Source organism: Fringilla coelebs (assembly GCF_963513975.1).
Source record: "Fringilla coelebs genome assembly, chromosome: 5".
In the NCBI taxonomy this organism is placed as follows: domain Eukaryota; kingdom Metazoa; phylum Chordata; class Aves; order Passeriformes; family Fringillidae; genus Fringilla; species Fringilla coelebs.
In genome coordinates, this window is record NC_140033.1 from 53,361,521 (window position 1) to 53,385,094 (window position 23,574).

General features: G+C 41.2%; 1 protein-coding gene across 1 annotated transcript in view; it reads left to right on the top strand.

Moving 5' to 3' along the window:
* Window positions 1–8,025: 8,025 nt before the first annotated feature.
* The window catches only part of APPL2 (adaptor protein, phosphotyrosine interacting with PH domain and leucine zipper 2), a 32,585-nt gene continuing 17,036 nt past the window's right edge, over window positions 8,026–23,574 (top strand). Inside the window, exons 1-3 of the mRNA XM_084206814.1 lie at window positions 8,026–8,252; window positions 12,957–13,055; window positions 23,056–23,115. Coding sequence (XP_084062940.1) covers window positions 8,199–8,252; window positions 12,957–13,055; window positions 23,056–23,115 — 213 coding nt within the window. The 5' untranslated portion in view covers window positions 8,026–8,198. The remainder of the gene's footprint in view (window positions 8,253–12,956; window positions 13,056–23,055; window positions 23,116–23,574) is intronic.

The following is a 23,574-nucleotide window of genomic DNA, read 5'->3' on the forward strand; positions in this document are numbered from 1 at the left end:
GGACTGTGGCTTTCATACCTTGCATGTGCCATTTTATTGAAATAATAGAATTCTGCTTCAGCAAATACCAGCCAGACTAAGAAAAGATAAATGTGCATCAAGACAGCACCTCTCTATATAAATATAGGTTTTATACAAGAGGATGCTAACAATTTTGATTAATCAAAATTTCTGTTATACTAGGCACACAGTAAACAGAAGTTCTTACCATTAGCAATATGGAAGCAGTGTGTGTTAGGTCATTAAAAAGAAAAAGGCACCCACAAATACCAAGTATATATTGTGTTTTGGTGGCTTTTAACACACAGAATGTAGTTCTTGACATATAAAGTACTAGCAATTTTTAAGCATGTAAGGGAGGCTCTTGATTGCATAATTTCAAATATTTGTAAGAGCAGAATATTTGTACCCAGGAAATAAAACCAATTGTAAGCAATCAATAGTAGTTATGTGATGTCCTCACATTATGTTCTAATAGGAGGCATCCTTTTAGCACCTTTATAAGGGTGACAAACTCCTCTCATTTATATTAAAAAAGATTAAGGAATTCACTCTTGTTAAACACAGAACCAGCTTTTGGATCCACAAATAGAGACAAATGGTAGAGACAGACAAAGAAATGGACAGTTTGGGAATTTCTGCATTAAATATTTTATCTAGTTTCATTTATTCCAGGTTTAACAGCAAAGTGGAGGCAGCACACCTATGCCATTTGTTCCTTAATATATACTTGGAATTACTCCCAAAACACTGGTATTTTGTTTGTTAGTATTTGCATGGCATTTCAAAATACATGACTTGGGGCTCCTAAAATGCACAAAATTGTGTGAAAACAATGAACATAGCTTAAAATAATTGCTGTGGAGATTTAATTCTTTGATTTCTGACAATGAGCATTTAGGATTCAAGGACTTGCTTTTCTCTTTCCTCCAGAATGAGAAAGGCCAGTCACTTTCCAACCAATCTAAATCCCTCCCACCTCATAATAAGAAGCACATGTCATTTGGGGAAGGTCTGATGGGGAGCTGACAGCCTGGTAGCCCCTCACAGCAAGCCTGCCCTAGAAGGCTGAGACATGGTGAAACCACAGGTGCTGGCAGCACCAGTCCAGATGTACAACAGCAAAAACAAGAAGAGATCTGGACTCAAACCTAACAATGACCAGAGCACTTACTTGAAACAAAGCCACTCTTTTTTGATTTAGTTTTCAAAGTACTGAACGTTGCTCCATTTGGCAACGCTACAATGCAATGTAAATCAAATCTAACAAAACCTCTGAAATTCTGTATGCACATGCAGTTCTGTTCAGGGAAGGGATGAAAAACTCTGGCAACTTCTCTTCTGTCACCGATTTCTTTCAAAGGTTTTAAGTTAGTTTAAACACCGATGAGAACATTTTCCATTGCATTATTATTCATGTTCTCCCAGTAACATATATGATACTGCTCTTTTTGGGGGGGCTTTTTTGCTAAACACAAGTTTCTAAGTTTGCTGGGCTGTCAAGTACACAGGTAACATATGGCATTGCTGCAGGGCTACAAACCACCTGCCTGCATGGCAAATCCCATGATGGAAAGCAAAAGGGTGGGGCAGCTTCTCAGCGGCAAGGCAAATTCTGTACAAGTTCAGGAGCTTGAGCAGTCACATATGGTGAGCAGTTTATAGCCCAAAAAGCTGCCCATAGCCTGGTGAGATTCGCCTTGCTTGTACCTTGCTCACAGTGACCTTTATCCTAGGAAAATACTGAGAGAGCTTTGCCAACTGGAAAAATTATATTGCTAACAGCAGCAGTTGGGCCCTGCTGTCAGCCTCCTAGGGGCTGTGCTCTGTCACCCATGCTGTAAGGGCAACACACCTCTGAAAAGACACTCCAAGAGCTACAAAGCTGCAAAAGGCAATGACAATGTGTGGCTTGCAACCTCTCCTGTAATCATTCAACTCTTCTTCCCTCACACTCCTCCTACACACACTGGCCCCTACTGAAGCAAGTCACCACCTCGCCAGCATTGCTGGATGGAGTGTTCAGTGCACATGCTGCAGAATTCCAGCTGTCTGGCAAGCCCCTCATTTGCAGCAGTGGGTCCAGTCATATGACAGGAAAGGGTTCCCAGTATCTGGCTTCCTTCAGATAGCAGAAGAACTTCTAAGCACCACAGGAAGAAAAATTGGAAACATCTGATCTTGTGACAGTGGAAGCATCTGAGCACTATGGAGGAATACAGAGCTCTGGAGTGAGAGGGCTCCTGCTGAGCTGCACTGGGGGTGCACAGACCTTCTGCCTGGGCAGCAATGCGGCACTGCATTTTCCTTGTACAACTGCACTTGCTTGTGTACTTGTGCTCCTGACATTGTCTCAGCAGCCGGCTGGGAGGAGTCACTGCCCAGCAGCTAACAAACAGATTGTGGTATCTGTGCTATTTGGGTGCTGCCTAGAGTTTCCTTAATGCTTTCTGTATCATCCTCTGGGCTTTTTTTGCTGTTTCTCTAAAAATACAAAATGACATCCTATTGCATCACCACATCCTGCTCTGCCTTTGCCTTGGGCAGCACAGACAGGCTCTGCTCGAGGTGGAAGCAGGCAGGAGAGCTGTTTGGGGCCTGCAGCAGCCTCAGTTCTGTACCAGACCTCTTTATGCTACATGCTGTGTGGAGAACAAAAAGAGTCCAAACAGAACACAGGAAGACCAAAAAGGATATAATCACACTGGCAAACTTTTGTGGATTTCTAACAGGCCTTAAGGTCTGTTCTGCTATGTATAAATGTTAAGACATTATCATTCAGCTTTTTTTAGCCTAACAAGCCATAGAAAGATGAACAAAAGTGAATCAAAGGGAGAGATCAGAATTAAGACCACATGAATTTTTCAGTTGTGTTCAGAAAGAAACACAAAAATACAGGGCCTGATTGGTTCATGTGATTTCATGATAAAAAAATTAGACCAAGAGCTGTCTTTAGACACAGTAACATTAAGTGCATTTTCTTCTGATAATTGTATTGATATTGCAAAGACTAAAAAAGCAGGTTCCCTCTGACACTAAACTGACGGTCTTTTCTGCAGATCCAGCCTGCACTTGAATGTGGTTTTCTGACTTTTGGTAACCTTTATGTCTAACACATTATTTATTGGCACTTCATAATCATATGTCAGGCATTAGAGGTTTCTTATGTACAGAATCATACCAGATATGCATTTCTTTGATGAAGTACCTGTATTATTCTTTCTGTCACTTCTTGTATTTCACCCAAAGATTTTTCACCGTTCCTCAGACAGCCCTGAACTCTATTGGACCATCACCTGAAGCAGGTTAGGGAGCAACATATATCACAAAAAGCACAGCTAGGAGGAGGAAGAAGCCTGTGTATTGACATTTGCACTGCAAAAACATAAAACTTTTAGCTTAAAATATTCCAGTATTCTCCATGAGATACCCACTATCTCATGCTCCTGTTTCTGGCAAAGCAAATGCAAACTGTTAAATCAGATGCCCTCCCTCAGACAGGCCCCCAAACAAAAAGTCTTGGCAACACTATGTGAGCTCACACAGGGCAGGGCAGAGGCAAGCGTGCAGAAAGTGGTGGCAACACCTCTGGCTGGTATTGTCATCAGTGACTCCAGCATTTGAAACCATATTTTTATTCTGAATCTGGGTGGAGACTGCTGCTGTGCTTGGTTACAGGAGGGGGCTTAATCGTCCTTAAATTACATGAAATTAAAGATGGCAGTTATAGCCTTCACCTTCAATGAGGTTTTAATTAGATTCATCCCACCAGCCAGTCCATCTGTGCATGTCCGTTTTGGCATATTACTAACGTGTTTAATGGAAATAAACAAAGCCATGTGTTTTATGTTAAAACAAAGAACACAACATCTTGGTCACATAGCAATTCATCATTTTATTTCAGCCTAGTATTATGGGTCATACACAAAATCACAAGATACTAATTTCCTATGTGTCCAAGACATGTCCAGTTCATCAGATGTCCTAGTATTAATTTAACCAGTAATTTATTCAGATACTATTAAAAAAATTGTTTTGGGATGCTTCCAGTAGTGAAAGTACTAAGAGTCCTTTTCACAACTTTCACTTGTATTCATTTGAAGCAATTTATTGCTACTATCATATAACATATCCTCTATATTTATATATGTATTTAAGCAAAGATGCACAACTTATGATAAATTATTACACGTCTAAAAGTCATCTGTAGTTCAAAGATTTGTTACTGGGCACAAAGAAGAATATGAGATACTTTGTTAAAAGCATAAATATACTCAGCTGACTTAGCAAATACGGGACACCACTGCTCAGAAATTTCTTGTAAAGTGTAAGGTATGAAGCCAAAAAGGAAGCATAATGCAATACATTCTTTAAAGTTATAATGGAACATATGAGAAAGAGAGCACAATGCAGTATGACTTACTCTGTAACTAGTCTAACCGGAAAAAAATAATTACAGTCAGCTCTCCATTAATACTGGGTGGATTATCAAATTTGGAAATAAATTAGGCTAAGGATGCACAACAGCTGCCTTGCTTCCAAACAGTCCAATTAAAGCTGGCAGGTCTTATTAACTCAGGCATAGCACCATCCAGGCTTGGCACTGCTGCTTCCAGCCCTGAGCTGGTGCTGGGCAGTTAGGGGGGAAAGCACTGGGGCAAACCTGGAAGCATGGCACTGACACCTTCAGTCCTGCAGAAGGCACAGTCCCAGTTGCCACCTCACACTGTGGTCCTTCCTGTCCTGTCATATGGCCAGACTTGACAGGCTGGTTACCAAGGGATGTTCCTGGCCATTCTCAAACAGGAACAAGACTGTCCTGTGTAAAACCCCAGTTTCAGGTTTGAAGATGCACCAGTTTCTGTCGACCTACAGTAATACTGGAAGATTTTATAACATTTTGCAAGAGATTTGTTTAGAAGACAAATCTTGAAATTCCAGATGAATTCAAACTTTCTTCTTCTTTCCTTTAAAATTGATCATTCTCCCAACTATGAGATTTTTTGGCTACTGCCAGGCTTTTGCTGGAAGGAAGCATCATCTTTTCTTAGAAGCAGGACAATTAGTTTATGTAATAAATTACTTCATACTCATCACTCAATTATTTATTGATTTTACTTGATACTATGATCTCTTGCTAGTTTTATAAGCAGTATGGATCAGTTTAATTGTAGTCTTTCTGAGTTTTTTTCCCTAAAGTTTTCCCACTCTAGGAGCCATTTTCCTTAACATGATTGAGTCATCTGTAGGTTATGGAATACACACATAAAAATTAATTGGGCTGCTTCCTGGAGTGATCTCCAGCTCACTTCACACTTCCATGGTAGGTCTTCTGAGCACTCAGGTGACTGATTCTCAGTACTGTGCCTACTGTTTCCCTGTTCCCTTTCCTTATGTTCAATGTTCCTAGAATGGCTGTAAGAGTGCTTTTCAGTCAGCATGACTTTTTGAGTAAATGAGTATATTGCATTTAGTACCTGGATATAGAACAGGGAAATCCAGAAAACCCAGAAACTGTGTTTTCTTGTGTCAGAGAATGAGACACCTCTACCCAAAGGATTGCCCATGGACAAGGTACCTAACTTCTTTTTATAATACTGCTAATGCTGCATAAATAAATAGTTGAAATGTTTGGTGGTAGTACTGTGTGTTATTTTAATTCTTTTAGAAACATTATTTGGAGTTACCAAAACTGAAGAATAATTCTTGAGACCAAATAAAACCAAGTGACTGGGAAATTAATTTCAATTACTAATAGGCAACTTTTTAAAATTCAAAACCACCTGGACTGAATTGGTAGAGTTCAATACAAACATTTTGTTCACTATAAATAAGCAATCTGCCAAGTTTATAGCTGTGTAGGAAATGATACAACAAAGAATGACAACTAGTAAAAAGCATCACCCTTCAGTAAGTTAATGAAGTGCTTTCTGTTTTATTTAAATAAAACTAGTAGAACCTGTTCCTCAATGCTTTTCTGGTGAAGGAAATACTTCAACTCAATGGGTAAGAGCTGTTGCTGAACTATGTCAAGACAAGAGGGGGAAAGAAAGAGGCAAGAGTTGTAACTAAAACTAAGTATTTGGGAAATATTTTAAAAATGCCCTGAAGCTAATTTAACAGATACAGAAAATCTGATGCAGCATGGTTTTCCCATTCTCCATTAGTGTCAAGTAATGCTTTCAAAATCTCTGATGAAAGAAAAATGAGACTTAACACAGACTGACAAAATTGGCTCAAATGTGATGGCGGATTCTTAAGCATAATGCCTAACTGGTGCCCTATTTCATATTCTGTAGAAAAAAAAATCTCTGGCCTCCTTTCACCATTCTAAAATTCTCTGTAACATTATTATGATAAATCCATATCTATTTTTATTTTCTCTTTGTGCAAATACATACCGTCATGCATGGTATTTTTGGTATTAGCTAGATTTTTATTATGGTTCAGTGTCTTTATTCAGGCAGGAAAAAGAACTGAATGCAAGACCTCTGTTCTTACTCAAAGGCCTGGAACAGGGAGTCCAGCTTCAGGACTGGTGGAGCAGTACCACTGTTATGGTTGGCACATTGGGTTAAAGGTCCCATCACAAGCTTCAGAAGCAATACCAATCAACGTCAGACACACAGAAATACCTTAGCCAAAATTACAGGGTTCAGTGGTCTTTCTCATACATAATTAAGCAAACAATCATCCAGCCAATCTGCAAAACATCTTTTAATTAGGAAAAAAAACCCTCGATCTTTATTAGCGATCACTTTGTCATATAAAATGTTTGCTATTGCTTAAGAATGACAGAAATGGAAAAATCCACTGGGGCTTAGATGCAAAAAGCTGGCCAATATTAATGTTTGGAGTTCTTTTACAACACAAACTGCATTTTTTAGAATTATTTTTCTTCTTTTAGAAGAGGCCAGCAACATGAGTTATCTGAAGATTGTGAAATTTCTTCGAAGATGGTATCATCTTACAGCCAGTATGGTTGTTTGCATATTCTATTTAATTGGCAGGATTCTTCCCAAAGTCTTCAGAAGTGGGTTTTGGTTGTTTGGGTTTTGTTTTGTTTTGATTTTTGGTTTTGATGTTGTTGTTATTTTGGGGTTTTTGTAGTTTGTTTGTTTGTTGGTTTTGGGGGTTTGTTTGTTTTTTAAATGAGATTCTGGATTTGAGTATCTCCATTTTTATCTAAAGGCATACTGGAGCAACAAAAGCTACAGCTGACAAAAATGGAGGAACTTCTCTGCGAGATCCATAACCTTGGACTTTTGGAGAAGATAAGCCACCTAAAAGATAAGCCACCTTCAAAGGCATGTACATAATCAAACACATATCAAGCTGCGCTTACTTTGCAAATATTAATTTTGTTCAACTAAGCATCCAAATTATTGTCCAAATGCTGAAGTTATCCAACACAATTAAGACAGCATCAAGACTCATAAAAACATAGCTCAGTACATGAAGGACTAGTAACTCAAAATGCATCCCTTCTAACCCCCCAAGCGTTATGGGGTTATGGTGTTATGGGCTATGGCTGTGCTGGGATTTGCCTGTCTCGAGCACAAGGTCCCAGAGTTTCCCTTGCAGAGCTGTCCACGGACAAGAGCAAACGCGGATGCCACAAAGGAGGGTCACTGATAAGCAGGCGGCTGTGCTGAAGCCGGACGTGTCCGGGCCGCGCACCTGAGGAGAGCACAGCAAAGCGCTTGCCCTCAGCTGGAGCTCCCCAAGCCCCACGAGCTCATGCTGGAGGGGCTGATCTTCCCCTGGTTTTTATCACAGCCACGCACCCTCACAGCCTCTCTCGGCTAAGGGGGCACCCAGGGTCGCTGCTGCACCCTCCTCTCGCCACACTGCTCTCGGGAAGCGGAGCTGCGGGAAGCCGGCACCAGCCGCCCTCCCTCGGCGCGCTCCGTCACGCCGCTCGTCGAGCTTATGGCGGCAGGAAGCCTCCCATCACCGGCCCTCCCCGTGACTCGCTTCCTCCGTCGGACGGGAACTGGGCGGAGTGAGCGGCCCTGGCCCCGCCAGCGGAGTCGTCCAGCCGTGCCCGGTGCCTGTAGAGTGTCGCTGCCACCCCCGCGGGGACGGACGAAGAAAGAGAGGGACGGACGGACGGACGCAGCCGAGCCCCGCCGCCGGGGCGTGCCTGCGCTGCGCACCCGGCTCCTGCCAGGGCTCCGCCGCGCCGCAGCGCCAACATGCCTGCCGTCGACAAGCTCCTCCTGGAAGAGGCTCTGCAGGACAGCCCGCAGGTAGCGGCCGCTGCCGGGACAGCCCGTCCGTCTGTCCGTCCGTCGGTGTGACGCACCTGAGTGCTCGGTGCCGGCGGGCGGCCCGCGGGTCAGGCCGGGACGGGGCGGCCTGAGAGCGGGCGAGGGCCGGGGAGCAGCGTCCCGTGGCGGGGAGAGGGGTGACGGGGGCGGTGCGGGGGAACCGCACGGCGGGCGAGGAAGTGGTCGGGGCGAGGTCGGCGGTCGGAGCTGTCGGGGAGCGGGGATGCGCTTGAGGCGGACGGACAGCAGCCGTGCGGCCGCGGGCCGGGTCTGGTGTCCCGCGGGGCGTTCGTCGAGGGAAAAGCAGGCAGAGTCTGCTCCTCGGCGTCCTCCAGCGCGGGGACACTGCGCCCTTTCTCCTCACCGCCCTTAGTGAAACTGCTGCGCGTTTTTCTTCCTACCGTCCCGTCTGGGTGTGCGCTCGGTGGCTGTAAGGGTTGCCTTGAACAGCCGAGTGTGTCGGGGAAGGACGGTGGGGAGGGCTCGGTGCGCTGGCTTCCCCCGTAGGGAAAGGGGTACCTGTGCGCGGTGAGTCACTTGGCCCCGGTGACAAATTAGGCTAGAGGAGTGTCACCACCAGCGTGCCTGCTCCTTAAGGGCCGCAGTTCCCGTACAGCAGCTTCCATGGGGATAAGTGAGGCGGATACCACTGAAGATGACCTCCTTTGAAAGGGTGTGAGGAACGAGGAGAGGCGGTCCCTGCCCTTCCCTTCCCGAGTTCCTCCTTTCGCCCCAGTGCAGCGCCGGGAGCCGCGATGTGCCGCAGCTGCACGGGGGACCCCTGGCACTGTGGAAGCCCCACAGAGAAGAACATGCCATTTCTTGATGTGTTCAGGGGCTGCTTGAGTGGAAGAGAGAAGTAACAGGAGGGGAAAGAATGGAAATTCCACTAAGGGATGCAGAAATTGCGTTTGAGGACAAAGCATGGTGAGGAGCGAGAGAGATAAGAAAGTAGTTGGTGAAGTAGGGAGGAAACAAATGAGGGCAGGGTGGATCAGAATGGGTGCAGCTCCCAGGTAACCCTGTGTTGTAATCCTAACGCCTGTGTTGATGGATCAGGAGGAGGAATGAATAGGTAAGCAGTAGAGCAGATTGCTGCAAGGTATTACAGAGTCTGTCATGAGACATTTTGAAGGAAAGATTGGAAATGCACTTGTCAGGACCTAATGAGCTATGGGTCTTATCTTAATTGCCTCATTTTATCCTGGTTTTTTGTAATTTCATGAAATCTCATTCTAGCAAGAAGGATTTCCATCATCTGTTTGATGTGGCGTATTTGTAATCATCCTTATGAATTTTATACTCTGGGCTGGAAGAAGTGTTGAGTAATGTGATGTTGCACCAAAGTCAGCCCTGCTTGGAGCAGAGGTTTGGACAAGGTGACCTGCAGAGTTCCTTACCAGCCTGAGCTTTTCCATGTTCCACAGTTTACCAGAGTGTACCAGATTCATTATGGGTAGTTAGTAACATTTTTAGTGTTAAACTACCACTGCGTTCTAAGGCTGAAGAAATTGACATGCAGGAGAAGTTAACTAATTTACCTATTCAGTCAACACTCAATGATTAAAAATGTAACACTGACTGAAAGCAGCTGAACAATGCACTGAACTGAATTTGGAGGTCATCGTTTTTCCTGTGTCCTGAAATGAAGGCTGTCAACATCTCCTTTGCAATCACTGGAATACCAGGCAATGCATAAACCTGAGTACTGCCAGGATGTTTTACCCTGATTTGGTCATTGGCTTTTCTTCAAGCTCTACAGCTTTCGGAGGGAGTGATGTTGTTTAATTTTTATAATGGCCCAGTGTTGCTAAAATATATTATTTTTATGCAAGGAAGCAGGAGTGAGTTTTTTCAGTCTTTTATATTTTTATTACTTTTTTCACTGAGGAGAGCTTTAGATTCACAAAATCAAGGCAAATGTTAGTCTCTGTTCCACAGAAATAAGCAACATAGCATCTTATAGGATCAGTTACTTCTGCAAGAAAGAGCCTGATTCTCTCCTGCTCTGTGCAGTCACAGGAGTGCAAAGGGATGGTGAAATGAGGATATAACCTGACTTAGCATCATCTGTGGGAAGTATGTGATTTACATGCAAGACCAAGGAGAACTAGCCAAAGTTATTTCTTCATCAGGTTTCTGGAACTTGATTTATCTCTCCCCATCAGTAAAGTACTTTTGTCTTGATTTGCCTCCAGACACTGGCTGAAAGAGGCCATAAGAAGTGTCTTAATTTTGATGTGTTTGGCTACAACATAGAGAAAAATTTATGTCAGCAGTCATGCTAAAATCAAGGGAAGTACTTACATGAAACTAGAAATTTTTTTCTTATACTTCCAGAAGTTGAGCCAATGTTGTGAATAATGGGGCCTCCTAAATGTTAGCTTAATATTTGGATTACTGGTTTATTTCAGCAGAATTAGCTGCTATTCCAAAATTTGTCAAAACAGCAAGAAAGAAAATACATACATGCTGGTATTTTGTTACAGTGATTTCATAGCATATTCTTAAATGTAAAAAGTTTCCAAGAATAACTTCCAAACTGTCATAATAATTTATTGTTTTTATTATTTTTGAACAATGTGCTAATAACAGAGGCCAAGACTTTCAGAAGTTGGTTCCCGGAGCTGTTCTACCTCAAACCATATTTAGACAAGTGAAAAATCTGAGTCTGCAAAAATTCAGTAAAATTTACAAATGGAGCTGACATTCCTGTATTTGGGAACCTTTTCCAGCAGGCAGAAGTGTGTGATTTGTAGCCTACTTCAGGCAATTTCTATATAACCTTTGAATTTTGGCTTGAGATTTGGCTTGATAAATGTTGTGTCAAGTTTTATAATTTTTGTTTTTCCCAGATTTGTTTTTTAACCATCTTTGTACCCAGTACTTTCCATGTGCCATTGTAACACAAATCAGGTGCCATTGTAACGCAAATTGAGCACTGCATAGATAATAAATAGTTTGTTGACATTATTTTGCTTTACATCGCTGAAGGTAAAACATTTGAAACCAGATATTTTTGAAAATCAATGTGGTTGCAGTTACTGAAATAATATGTTAATGTGGAAAACTCAAAATTGTGCCACTGTTCTTACAAGAAAGTTTTGTACAAAGGTGCTTTAAACATTTGGGTGCCTGATATCAATTTCATTGACTTGGACTTCTCTCCATTCTCTGGTTTTTATGTTCACTTTATTTGAGAACAATACTTTGTAATATGTTGCATTTGTAATGCATATTTCCTTGCATGCTAGGATCTCAAACTAGCTTCCCAAACTGCAAGCTTCTCTCAGGTAGGAGATGATGTAGCAGCTCAGCACATCAGCCAAGTGAACTGTTAAGAGCTTTTAAAGCTACTCAAAGGAAGAAGGTCCTGAGAAGAACCCAAAGACTGACTCCCAGGTCATGTATTTTAACCACTGAACAGCACTAGTTTCTGGCTTGGATACTTCTCAGCAGAGATGAAATGATAGTTAATCATAGGCCAGGATTATTGAATGATGCTGGTGTTGAGTTTTCCAGGATGAAAAAAGTCTGGGCAGAGAGTTTTGCAGAGAAGAAAAAATGCCTTGGAAAATGCATGTGCCTTCTGTTAAAATAGTGCAGTATCTTAAAACTTTGAAAATAAATTTCCCAAATTCAAACCTGGATACTTCAGATACATTAGATATTCTTGTAAGAGGGGGATAAATAAAGACCTTGCTCTTTTACAAGACTGACATGTCTATGAAAGTTCTAGAGTTTATGTATGCCCCTCATGTGAGCAGATGAAGCTCATTAATGTCATAGGGGTTAGCTGTACAGATGGAGAGACATTACCAGTTAGCTTCAAATAGATTGGATTTATCAAAGCTAAGGCTAAGTATGGATCATGAGTTTGTTAAAGGGACAATCTTTCCTCTTTAATTATTGTAAAGATCTAGCAAATTCTGGAGCCCAGCATTATTCTGAAATATCTTTTTTATCCCATCTTGGGAGTTGTGTCAGCAACATAATTCTGTATTCCTGACAATTCCACCTGAACAAACCAAGGGAATTTGTGTATTTTAAGATAACAGAAGTTCTTCCTTCCCCTTCCTGCTTGCTGGCTAGAACGAGTTAGCAGAGTGAAGAAAGTACAGGGGTATCTCCGAGTGGGTGTATCCTTGTGTGCCTCTTGGACATGAATGCTCAGTTGTTTGGTCCAGTGACATCAGTTTGCTTTGGCCAGGGCCCCTTAAGAGTTGCTCAAGACAGTGGGGAGTGAATAACAGAATGTAAATTATCTCAGTGGAAAGGGGTGCTTTCAATGCAGTCTGACACTGGAGAAGTAAAGTGAGCAAGCCGCGGTGTTTGACCCCCAGTCCTTAACATGGTTTGAATTACTGTCATCAGCAGAAAGATATTCAGGATTTTTTACATTCCTAATTATGTTGGAAGGACTGTCTGTTAGTCGGAGCAAGAGCCTGGGAGCTGGGATGTGGCTGTAGCATTTTATTAGTTTGCATCCTTGTGCCTCAGTTTACTATCCATAATAAAAGAATCTATTTCCACATGTTTAGAGATTCTGAATAGACAGAATCATGCAAGTCAAGGGCATATTATTTCTGATTGCTTTTTACTACCATCTCTTTGTAGTTGTTTGATTCTTTTTAATATTTACGCTTAGGACTGAAAACTTTGCTTTTTTTTCTTTTATTGAAGACTCGTTCTTTGCTCAGTGTCTTTGAAGAAGATGCAGGAACCCTTACAGAATACACAAACCAGTTGCTTCAGGCAATGCAACGAGTCTATGGTGCCCAGGTAATTTTTCATTTGTATTTCTTTTGTTCAGTCTGGAGTAGAATATAAATTGCTATTATGATGCTGTTATTTACATTAGAGCTGCTAAGTACATGTTCCTTCTGTGGTTTAAGAGGAGTTGTGGGTGTTTTTCATCTGATAGCTCAACCTCTTCCTGCCTTGATGCTCAGAAAAGTAGTATTAATTTAAAAAAAAGTTCTTTACTTTATCTGCAAACAATTAATCAGAGTAAAACTGTGCTGTGTCCTTACCTTATGGTATATTGGGAGGCTAGCCTTGACAAAATTGCTTGCCAAAATGCAGACATGATTCCCAGGTCTGCCCACTGACTTTAGGCACCTAACTTTAATGCTGTGACTCACCTCATGGAGAGAACTGCCCATGTCTGTCGATTACAGAGCAGATGTGCACTTTGGGCTGTACAAAAGTCAAGTGCCTAGAGTAGTTGTGCAAAAAACGAGCAGGAGCAGAAAAAATAACATTTTCTAGAGTGTTTAGGTGACCTAGATGACTAAATCCCTTTGAAAGTAAAACCTGTAAGAGAACTTATATCCAGTGCTTTGGCAAATGTAAATCTGAGTGATTTTCCGTGAAGTTGATTCCCATGTGCATTAAATTAGGTGTTTCAAAATTCCATATCCGGGTCTTTAAAGACATACAAAGTGTCTCGTGGAAGTTTTGCAAGTATTTATGTAGGTTAAATTCCTGGGTTCACTAGAAACAACTCTTCTATTCTTAAATCAGTAAATCAAAGCCCCTAGAGAGATTAAGAGCTCAGGGGTATTTTGAATTTCCCTGAAGAGTGCCTCATCTCTACATTATTAGTAATCAGCTCAGCTGTAAGTCTTGCTATAAGCAAGTATATGTCCATTTGGTGGGATTGTTCTTTGGATGACTGATAATTTGACATGGAAGAGCCATTTGCCCAGGATCTGGCTGCCTGCCCCTGGAAGATTCAGCTTTGGAGACCTTCAAAGTCTCCACATTTTGGATGTTGCGCAAATGCAGAGTAGCCAGAGGTTTGCAGCACAGCTTAGGTACATAGGAAATTATGCAGGGCATGGCCAAGGGCTCGAGAGGTGTCATGAAATCAGCGCTGAAAGTCAAGGATAGGCATTTTGGTAGAGTCACTGTGCCTTAAGAGTAACCTTAAGTAATCTTAAGAGTGCCTTAAGAGTGTGGGCACATTGTGTGGTAGGAATCTGACAGCAAAGACTCGGTAGGATTGAAATGGATGAAGAAGGGAATCAGGGAATTAATCTGATTTTTAATGCCCAGCTTGAGGGCTGCATGTCCCTTTCTGCTGCTGATGACATTTTAGGATGTGGTCACTCTATGTGATTCAAGAAAAAAAAAGGCACTTTTTCTGCTTTTCTTTGCCTCTTCCTTTTCATCTTGGTTTTTAGCCTTCTCCATTTCTGTTTCACCACAATTACATTTCCTTTTTCTTCTCAGTCTCAGTACATTTACCCATCACTATTTTGCAGTACTACTGAGTCTGCTTCATTTTTCCAGCACTTTTTCGCCACTTCTTTCCTGAGCACTGCTTTAGTTTGATGTACGTATTCAGTCGCTTGTGAATATTTGATATAAAATTTGATTCTTTAAAATAGGTCTTTGGAGTTTGATGCAGTTTTGGGATGTAGAAATAGAAGGGTAATGTTGAGTTGCCTACTAAACATAAAGTTAGTTATGGACAGTTAAGAAAATTGCATGTGGTATTTCTTGGCTGCCTAATCACAACTTGAGAGAAAAAGCACTTTTGTTGAAACGTTATCTGGGCCTCAATAGCAGCGTATTACAACCCTGTAAAAGCTGAGAGTATTGAAAAGCCATTTTCTGAATTTGCCTTTTTATTTTCAGGATTTAAATTTTGACTCTGCAAAGTCAAATTTTCTCTTTTCAAAGTCATTGTCATCTCCTGCTCTGATTTCCGTGTCTGTTAGATAGGAATTGCAGTTACTGACCTACTTTAAAGCAATGGCCATTACATGACCAGGATCACAGTCAAGGCAGTCAGACAAAGCATCAGTCAGTTGTACTAGTCTCCAGTACTGAAAATTCAGGGTTTATGCCCCCTCAAAACACTTATGACAGTTTAAAAAAATGTTAATTTTGTTTTCATCCACAGTTTTTTCCGAACTTTAACATTTCCCTGATGTCTCAACCATGTTTTCATTTTGGTTTTGGGCTAGCTTACTAGAAATTTGGTGTTTCTTGTGATGAAAACTCAGATTTTTATGTAAGTCAAACGACTGTAGTTTGTGATCAAATAACAATAGTTAATGGTTCTGAAGAGGTTCAGGGCAGAGTCTCAGGGGAGCAGCAATTAGTACCAACTGCATGCTGTTAATTAACTGTGTGGATATATGCATATAGCTGTCTCTAGCTGTGTCAAAACACTGCTCTGTGTGGAGAGCAACACTGAATTTGTAAAGTGACAGCTCAAACTGCTTTAAGCACTTGGATCCGTTTGAAAGGAGTGTGAAAAAGAAATGCTTGCCCATATTAAAAAAAAACATTTAGGAAAATAGGAATCCTTTTAAACATCTTTTCAGACTTACATGTGTTCGGGCAGGACTTTAAAAAGAGTGTAAGGAGGGATGTGCAGCGTCCTGTGCAGCAGTGGCTCTTCTGCCTGGGCTGCAGCTGGGTGATGCATGGGTAGCAGATTGCCTTGGCTGCAAGGCCCTCTTTACAAGCCTCTGGTTGCCCTGCAGGATGAGGATAGTGCTCTCACCTCCCTGGGCACCCATACTACATGGGATCAGGTGGTAACTCTTTAGTGCAAAAGAGGCTGTGATGCTACAAGGTAGATGCAGCGTGTGATGCCCTGATTAAGGAGAAGTCACAGGATCCAAAATTGGCACTAGAGGAGTGAGGTTTCCCTGATGCCCTGATTAAGGAGAAGTCACAGAACCCTAAAGTAGCACTGGAGGAGTGAGGCTTGGTTGATCTGGCAAACCAATGTGATTAAATACAGTGAAGCATTTTTATATTCATCAAATAAACCACACCCATGTGAGTACATACTTACTGCTGTAGATCTCCCAGCTGTGCTATAGTACCCTGGAATAGTTATCACAGCAGTGGTGTTATACAGGAGATCTTCCTGACAGGGTTTATTCTTATATTGCTTCCTTCTTGTGTGCAAGCCCTGGTGTTGCATCTGGCATTACTTCTGATTTCTGTGAATGTTGTGTTTGTCAGTCTGATGTTTTATTCCCTGAGCAATATTATAATGCAGCAGCAAGCAAGGACTGTTAGAAAATTTAATTTGCTTAATTTACAGTGCTGAGGTTCTTGCAATAGTGTATTAACAAAGTGTGCCCAGTTTACCTTCCTGACCACTTTCATAGTAAATTGTTTTCAGAGCTTTGCTGTCATTTCCAGTTCTCCATCATACTCTAGAATGCCTGAGCTGGGAATCTTCACTTGAAGCAAAATGCCTTTAGGAAACTTAGGAGACTCTTGTGTCTCTTTGACTATTAGAAGAGATAAACAGTTGAGCAGGCGAGAGGAGAGTAAGATGCAGTATTTTGTAATTGTAAAGATATTTCATCTCATGAGTTCTGACAAACCTGTCTAGATACAGGGGCAGTGATGTCAGAAGAGGAGTAGAAAGAAACACATGTTTTCTTTATCAATATATCTGAAGAGGGAACAGCATGGGAATTGTGAAGCATGATCTTCAGCATCTCTGTCTCTGTGATTCCAGAGGCACACAGGGAAAGCAGCAGCAACTGATGTGACTCACTGCCTTTTTACATCCAGGCTCTTAAAGAAACTTTTGACAGTTATGGAATAGTCTTGGTTTATAGGTACCACATTACATGGGTGTCAGAACAGCTTGAATCTGTCAAGCTATTTTTTAAGTAGTGCTTTATAAGTGTTACTTCTCTCTGCAAATTCATGATTCCTCATGTCTGTGTTTTTCAACAGTGCTGCTTGTTTGATTTTCCTGTGTATTGCCTTCAGGAGACTGTAACTCAGTAGTTGGGTGTCAGGCTCTTTAGGCTATGCATGGACTTTCATACTGATTATGTTGCATAGCTAACCCCAAGTGCTGAGTTCTTGCTTCTTTAGCAAGTAAGCACTGATACTGCTTTTCTTTTGTTTTCTTTTCATGTCTAAGGGAACAATTGTGTTGGCTTTTGAAATGATAAGACCTTTTTTTTCCTAAAACGTTTTGATGGAATAAAAATTGTTAGCATTTTATAAACTTCTAATTTAACATAGAGAAGCTTCAACAGAGTGTTAGAATGGGACAAACATTTGCAATAAACTACAATTGTCATCACTGACTTCTGTGAAATACTGTGTGTGTAATTATTCCATACTTGTAAGTTTGCATCATACCTCTTAACTTCCTGAGGCTTATTCACCATATATTGCTGACAGAGGTAAGCAGAAGATTACTACATGAGAACGAATGTATTTGCAAAGGCATGGGAGTTGGGTTTAGTGCTGCCTATAGAGTCAGAGTTGTCACCGTGCCTGGAAGCAGGTTAACGTTGTGCTAAGGAGAATCTGAGGAAGCATGAATGGATGGATACCCTGCTGGTAGTAATTGTTTTGACAGAAGAGGTTCTTTCTGTACTGAGTCAACTGTCCTGTAGCTGTTTTTGGTGTTTTTCAGCAGAGCTTTTACTGGTGGCTTCTATTCCTTGGAGCTATTGGATGATCCTTTGATGAACTGTTCCCATTTGTTAGGATGGAATGCCATGCTGTGAATCAGCACCAGGGCAAGCCATATGTTAGCCTGATCTTGTAAAGTGCTGTGCAGCCTGAGCACCCTGGTGAGGCTTAGCTTCTGCAGCCTGGGTTCATGTTTCCAAGCCATTTAATATGCAAACCTAAGCCTGTAGGACTGTGCTATTGCTAGATTGCTGGGTAATTCTGTTTTGTAGGAAGATAAGCATACGTAAAGGGAGCTGCATAAAACTGTTGTATCAAGACCCAGTTCTTTCTGTGCTGTGCCCGATTTTGAAGGGAAATGTGTTGCCTGGTTCTGAAAGGGTGGACAGGCTGGAACTACCTCCTGGGTCTTCCACTTCAACCACATACCTGGCTCTTTTTTCTCTTTGATGAGGCATTAAGTTTTCCCAGATGTAAGCCAAAATTTATTATGTGTCATTCTGGGCATACAGAGTGCATAGATAAATACCTTTACCAGTGTCTTGCTCCTTTATATAAAGCAGCCTTTGGCAGTTCTGTGTTACAGTTACTTGTGGCTTTAAAAATGCCAACTGTAGCTGGAGTAGGAAAGTTCCTTTGCAGAAAGCTTCATTATACATTGGAACTGGGTGTGCTGGAATAGTTCTGTGTCTTTGAAGTTAATTTATAGCTCGACTTAATCCTTTACATGCCCTCAAATCTGTAGTCTGTCTACAGAAATATCTTTGGATTTCAGCAGATTAGTTGTCAGAGTTTATTTTGGAAAAATACAGATATCCTAAAAATGGATGGACTGCCTCACTGGGAAATTGTAAATGGCATGAATATTTTATTACAGAGGTTAGAGAAAAATCAGTCTCTTCTGATTATATGAACAGTTTAGTGAATACAAGTGATAATGAAGAAGGTGGAATCAACCACATGTTTTTACTCTGGGCACTAGCTTAGAAAGTAAGATGGACCTTTTTTTTTTTATTTTTTTTGACTTATTTGAAGGCTGGGTCAGGTGTTGAAGTAACTTGAAAATTAAACAATATTTTTTAAACTAGCTGGTTTTTGTTTCTGGTAGATTAATGCTAGAATCAAGACTTGCTTCCATTACCTTATCTATTTGAACTGGGCTTACAGAAATTTATTCCTAGGGCTATCATGCAAGCCAGGGTTAGAGAAAAGGGGAAAAAAAAAGTCAGCACATCTGTAATCACTACTGATTTAATTATATTAATTTACATATGTTTTGTTCTTCCTTCTGCTACACTTTTTTTACATTAATGCTGCAGAGATGTCTTACCTGTTAAGCAAAACCATCTAGTGCAAATGAATTTATTTGCAAGGCCCAGTACTGGTTAAGTTTTCCTTGATTTAGAAGGCTTCAATTTCTGTTCAGGATTTTTTTTTTTTTTTTTTTTTTAGTTTTTGTGTGATATATCATCTCATTGATAGCCGTCCTACTCCATTAATGAGGGATGAATTCTGAACTGTCAAGATAATATGGAAGAGATGTGGGATCATGAATGTATTGTAGTTTCTCTTTTGCAGTGGTGTATTGCATTGCAGTCACTTCAGGACAAAGGAAATCAATGTTGCTGTATCCATGGGAAAATGCCTTGGAAATAGATTAAAACCTGTTAAAAGAATTTGCCTGGATTTAGTCGATCTGTTAACTGAAGCAATGCAAATAACTTCTGAGTCTTGGAACTGAATGGCAGCAGGGTAGGGGGAGGGAAAAGGCTGATTAGGAAGAAATGGGAGGAGGATTAAACCAAACTTTCCTAGATTAGTGTGCATAGCAATGCCGTATTACCAGTAGGTCAGCAGAGCATTTTGCTTGCTTCCTGTTTCTTATGCAATGGAGTGTGTTTCAGCTTGCTAGCTCAGTTTGATTTGTTTACAATTTTTGGACATGTGCCTGTTTTGTTTTGATTTTGGGCGGGTGGGGGGGGTGAGGCGGTGGGGTTTTCCCCAAATGATACAACAAATGATTTTGAACCTCTAATGGAAACTAAGTCTGGCAGGTCTTAGGAGGGAGGATGAAGGAACCAGGATTAATTTTTCCACATGGGTAGGGATTGAGTAAGGAGTTTGTGGTGTTCTGACACAAAGAACTGAGCCAATAAATGAAAAATGTGACCAGTTGGCAGCAGTGGGTTGTGAGTAATACATGGAACTGTTGTCCCCAAATCAGCCTAAAATCCCAAAGTAAGTTTTGTGTCAGGCACACCTCTCAATTTGTTCTGTATCTGGAGTAGTAGGCTACAAATGTCTGCTTGGGGTCTGTAAATAACTGTTGTCACCTGGTTGTGTACTTGGTAAGGTGTTGCTCATTTACACCCCTTTGAGATCCTCAGCGTTTCTGTGTACTTCCATTATCCTGCCATTATCCTGTTGCATACTGGAGACCACTCCTGGGGAGTGATGATCCCTGGAAGATGCTTATTCCACACAACTCTTTGCACTCGCCCATCTTCAAACTGCCTCACACAGATGAGTAGTGATGCCCTTTGAATATTAAGTGAGGAAATTGAGGATTTAGTCTAAAAACCAAACTGGTAGAAGCTTTGTGGATGGTGAACACAAAAGAACAGGGTGTCTTTGGCGAGGGGTTTTTGGAGTTGGGGATTTTGTTTGTTTGTTTGTATCAGGCCATTATTCTGAAGCTTCTTTTACTGTCAGCAAATTTAGGCCAGAAGCATATCTTTTCCAGATTCAGAGCAGATCGTGAAATTGCAGACTTTGCAGGAATAAGTAAACTGAAACAAATGGCAGAAAGAGGTGTGTTTCTGATGCTTGGTTTATTTCAAAAGATTTCTCTGACCCTGATCCAGATGTACAACTTATAGGTGGCATCACAGTTGATGTTTGAGGACTTAGAGCTGGGTAGGAACTGCTAGAAGACTGTCTTTGAGATTGTATTTATGAAAAAGATGCCAGGTCTGCAAACTTCTGCTTTTTTTTGTAATCTGAATTTCCTCCCACATGCACACAAACCCTTTTAAGGTCTTCTGTATACTTGCAGGGAGTCCTCTCCTCCCTGTCATAAATTCATTGTTTGCTAGCTCCCACTATGAAGGTGGCAGAGTCTCTCTGGTATTCTTACTGCTGGGGACAGATAGTTAAGGCTCATTCCTATCCATATCTGAGCTTTTAACAGGGTTTGTTTTTTTATTAATAAGGCACAACATCCTTTTCCATCCTCTTGCTTGGGAAATACTTAAATACCAAGTGTTTGTGTAAAGCTTTTTCATTGTAAAAACTACGTAATCTGTAAAAACTCCTGCAAATCTTACAGGAACCATTGGCATTATTGTTGTGTTGAAGTGTGCTTATTACTAATTGGGCTGAGACAAGAAATAAGGCTAATCCATCACTGTGAAGTGAGAATAGTCATGGGGTGTGCATGATCTGAGCATGGGCCCACATTATCTCAGCTTCAAACTCCTGTTGGTACCTCGGAAGTCTCTGCTGTGCCATCTCCTCCTGCCTGGGAGTGTTATCACCATGCTGTTTTAAGATGGTCAAAATGACCTCATTCAGCTTTTCCTGTCCTGCATTCACACGCAGCTGCTCGTACCTAGGCTGTGGCTGGTTTGGCTTTGCTTTTTTCATTTTTCCCCTGAGCATTTGAGCACCCATTAACGCTGACTGAATGCTGGGCCCTGCTGCTCTATGAACTCCTGTTCCTGGTGTGTCAAGGTGGAGCAGAAGCACCAGGCTGTAATGCAGTATGTCACAGTTGGCAGCAGGCCAAAGCAAAGGGTGTTTCAGGGTCTCTGGCCCAGATAGTTCAGTGTGCTGGGTTCTGCTTGCTCAGGATGACAAGTGACAATAAGAGAGCACACAAGCTCTGTCCCAGTTTTAATGGTTTCTTGTATCAGCCCTAGTAAAAAGGGCTTTATTAAAGCAGTTCAGAGATCTGCTCCTAGTTTTACAAACTCTCTATGGCCTTAAATATTTGGAGACAGGAATAGTTTGTTAAGGTTTAAAATTAAATTTAAAGTTATTAGTTCTCTGCCTTTCTGAGGACGAGAAGGATCTGATAGGGGTTAAGACAGATGTCAGTTGCTCCCTTCCCTTTTTTCTTTTATTCTTGTTGTAAGTCCTTGTTAATAAATCAGGGACAGAGCAGTTGATATGCTAGTGTTAGGAATTCATTGACTAAAGATTGACATATCCAAGTGCTTGTCTAGTTTTTCCAGCTGTCCAGGAAAATTATACAACATCCCTACAAATCTTACTTGGTGTAAGCACATCTTAAGTGTGTGTATATTTTCAGGAAAAGAGAGATGTGCTGGTTTGTGCTCTTGTAGCCACTTAAAGCGCTGTAATTACATTGGTACATTCCCTGAGCGTGAATGCAGCGTGAGGCACATGTTCTGTTTCACTTTATTGGTGTAGGTTTTGGGGAGAGATGATTAACCAGTATGAAACATTCTTCTGCTGGTATGGCAGCCTACGTCTTTGAGGTTGTTCTAGTTTCATTACATTCTTGTGATGGGGAAACCCAAGACTGAAACCAAACCCCCAAATCTTAGCTCTGTTCAAAGCAGTTGAACTGTAGATCTGAAGTATGTACCTCTTACTGCTGCTTCTCTGTTGTCATGGTTTAACCCCAGCTGGAAATTCTTCCAGCCCCATTTGTGGGGCTTGCTCAACCCCATTTCTGTTCCCCTAACCCTAGCGGAATGGGGAGGAGAATCAAAGTAAAACTTGTATTTTGAGATAAAGGAAGTTTAATAATTGAAAATAAAGTAAAATACAATAATAATGGTAAATTATAATAATGATAATAAAAAGGAAAAAAAAAAAGGTGATGCACATTGCAGCTGTTCACCACCCACTAACTGATGCCAGAGCTCCCTTCCCGAACCCAGACTAGCCTCCCTTTACTGGGTACTTGCCCCAGTTTATTTACTGGGCATGATGTTCCATGGTGTGGAATATCCCTTTGGTCCTTTTGGGTTGTCCGTCCCAGCTGTGCTTCCTCCCAGTTTCTTTTGTGTGCCCTCTCACTGGCCGAGTGTGGGACAAGGAAAAAAAAGTCCTTTACTTAGGATAAACATGACTTCACAAAAATCCAAAACATAAGTGTGTTTTCAGCACTATTCTTACTCTGAATCCAAAACACAGCACTGTAACAGCTGCTGAGAAGAAATTAACTCTATCCTAACTGAAAGCAGGACATCTGTGCAGGTATTTTGGGACTACAGCTGAATGTTTGTGTAAGTAGTTTCAGATTCAGTCAAGAAGCTGCTAACAAAGTAGTGGTAACAGCAGCACTGGGAACCTTTCATTATTTCTATTAACATGTCATTTTTATTTGTAGAATGAAATGTGTCTTGCCACACAACAGCTTTCAAAGCAGCTCCTTGCCTATGAAAAGCAGGTATGTTCAGCACATGACTTTGATTTCTTTTCTGCCTCAGCACTTGTGAAGAAGTCTGTAAACTGTGTTTTCCAGAAGTGCTCAGGGCATTTGCTTTACTTGGTATCATGTGAAGGCAGTTGTGAATTTGCCCAGGATGTTCAAGGGAGTTGGATCATTTCTGAGAATCTTGAAAAAGAAAAGAACCAGATTAGAAAAAACCCAAAAAGGTACAAAATCTGAGTTAATAAATTTATGAAGATACAAGTCAGTTTGTTCCAGTTCTATGATTTTAAAATGAGTATAATGAGAATTAAGCGTTGTCCAAAATCCATTCATTTAACACAAGAAGAGCAGGGTAAAATGATGCCTATTAATGAGCTTCTGTTTTTACATTTATTTTTAGCCTTTGTTGCATTTTGTAGAAATATTAATTAGATTTGTAGTAAAACATGTGTTGTATTTTATATTCATCTTTAT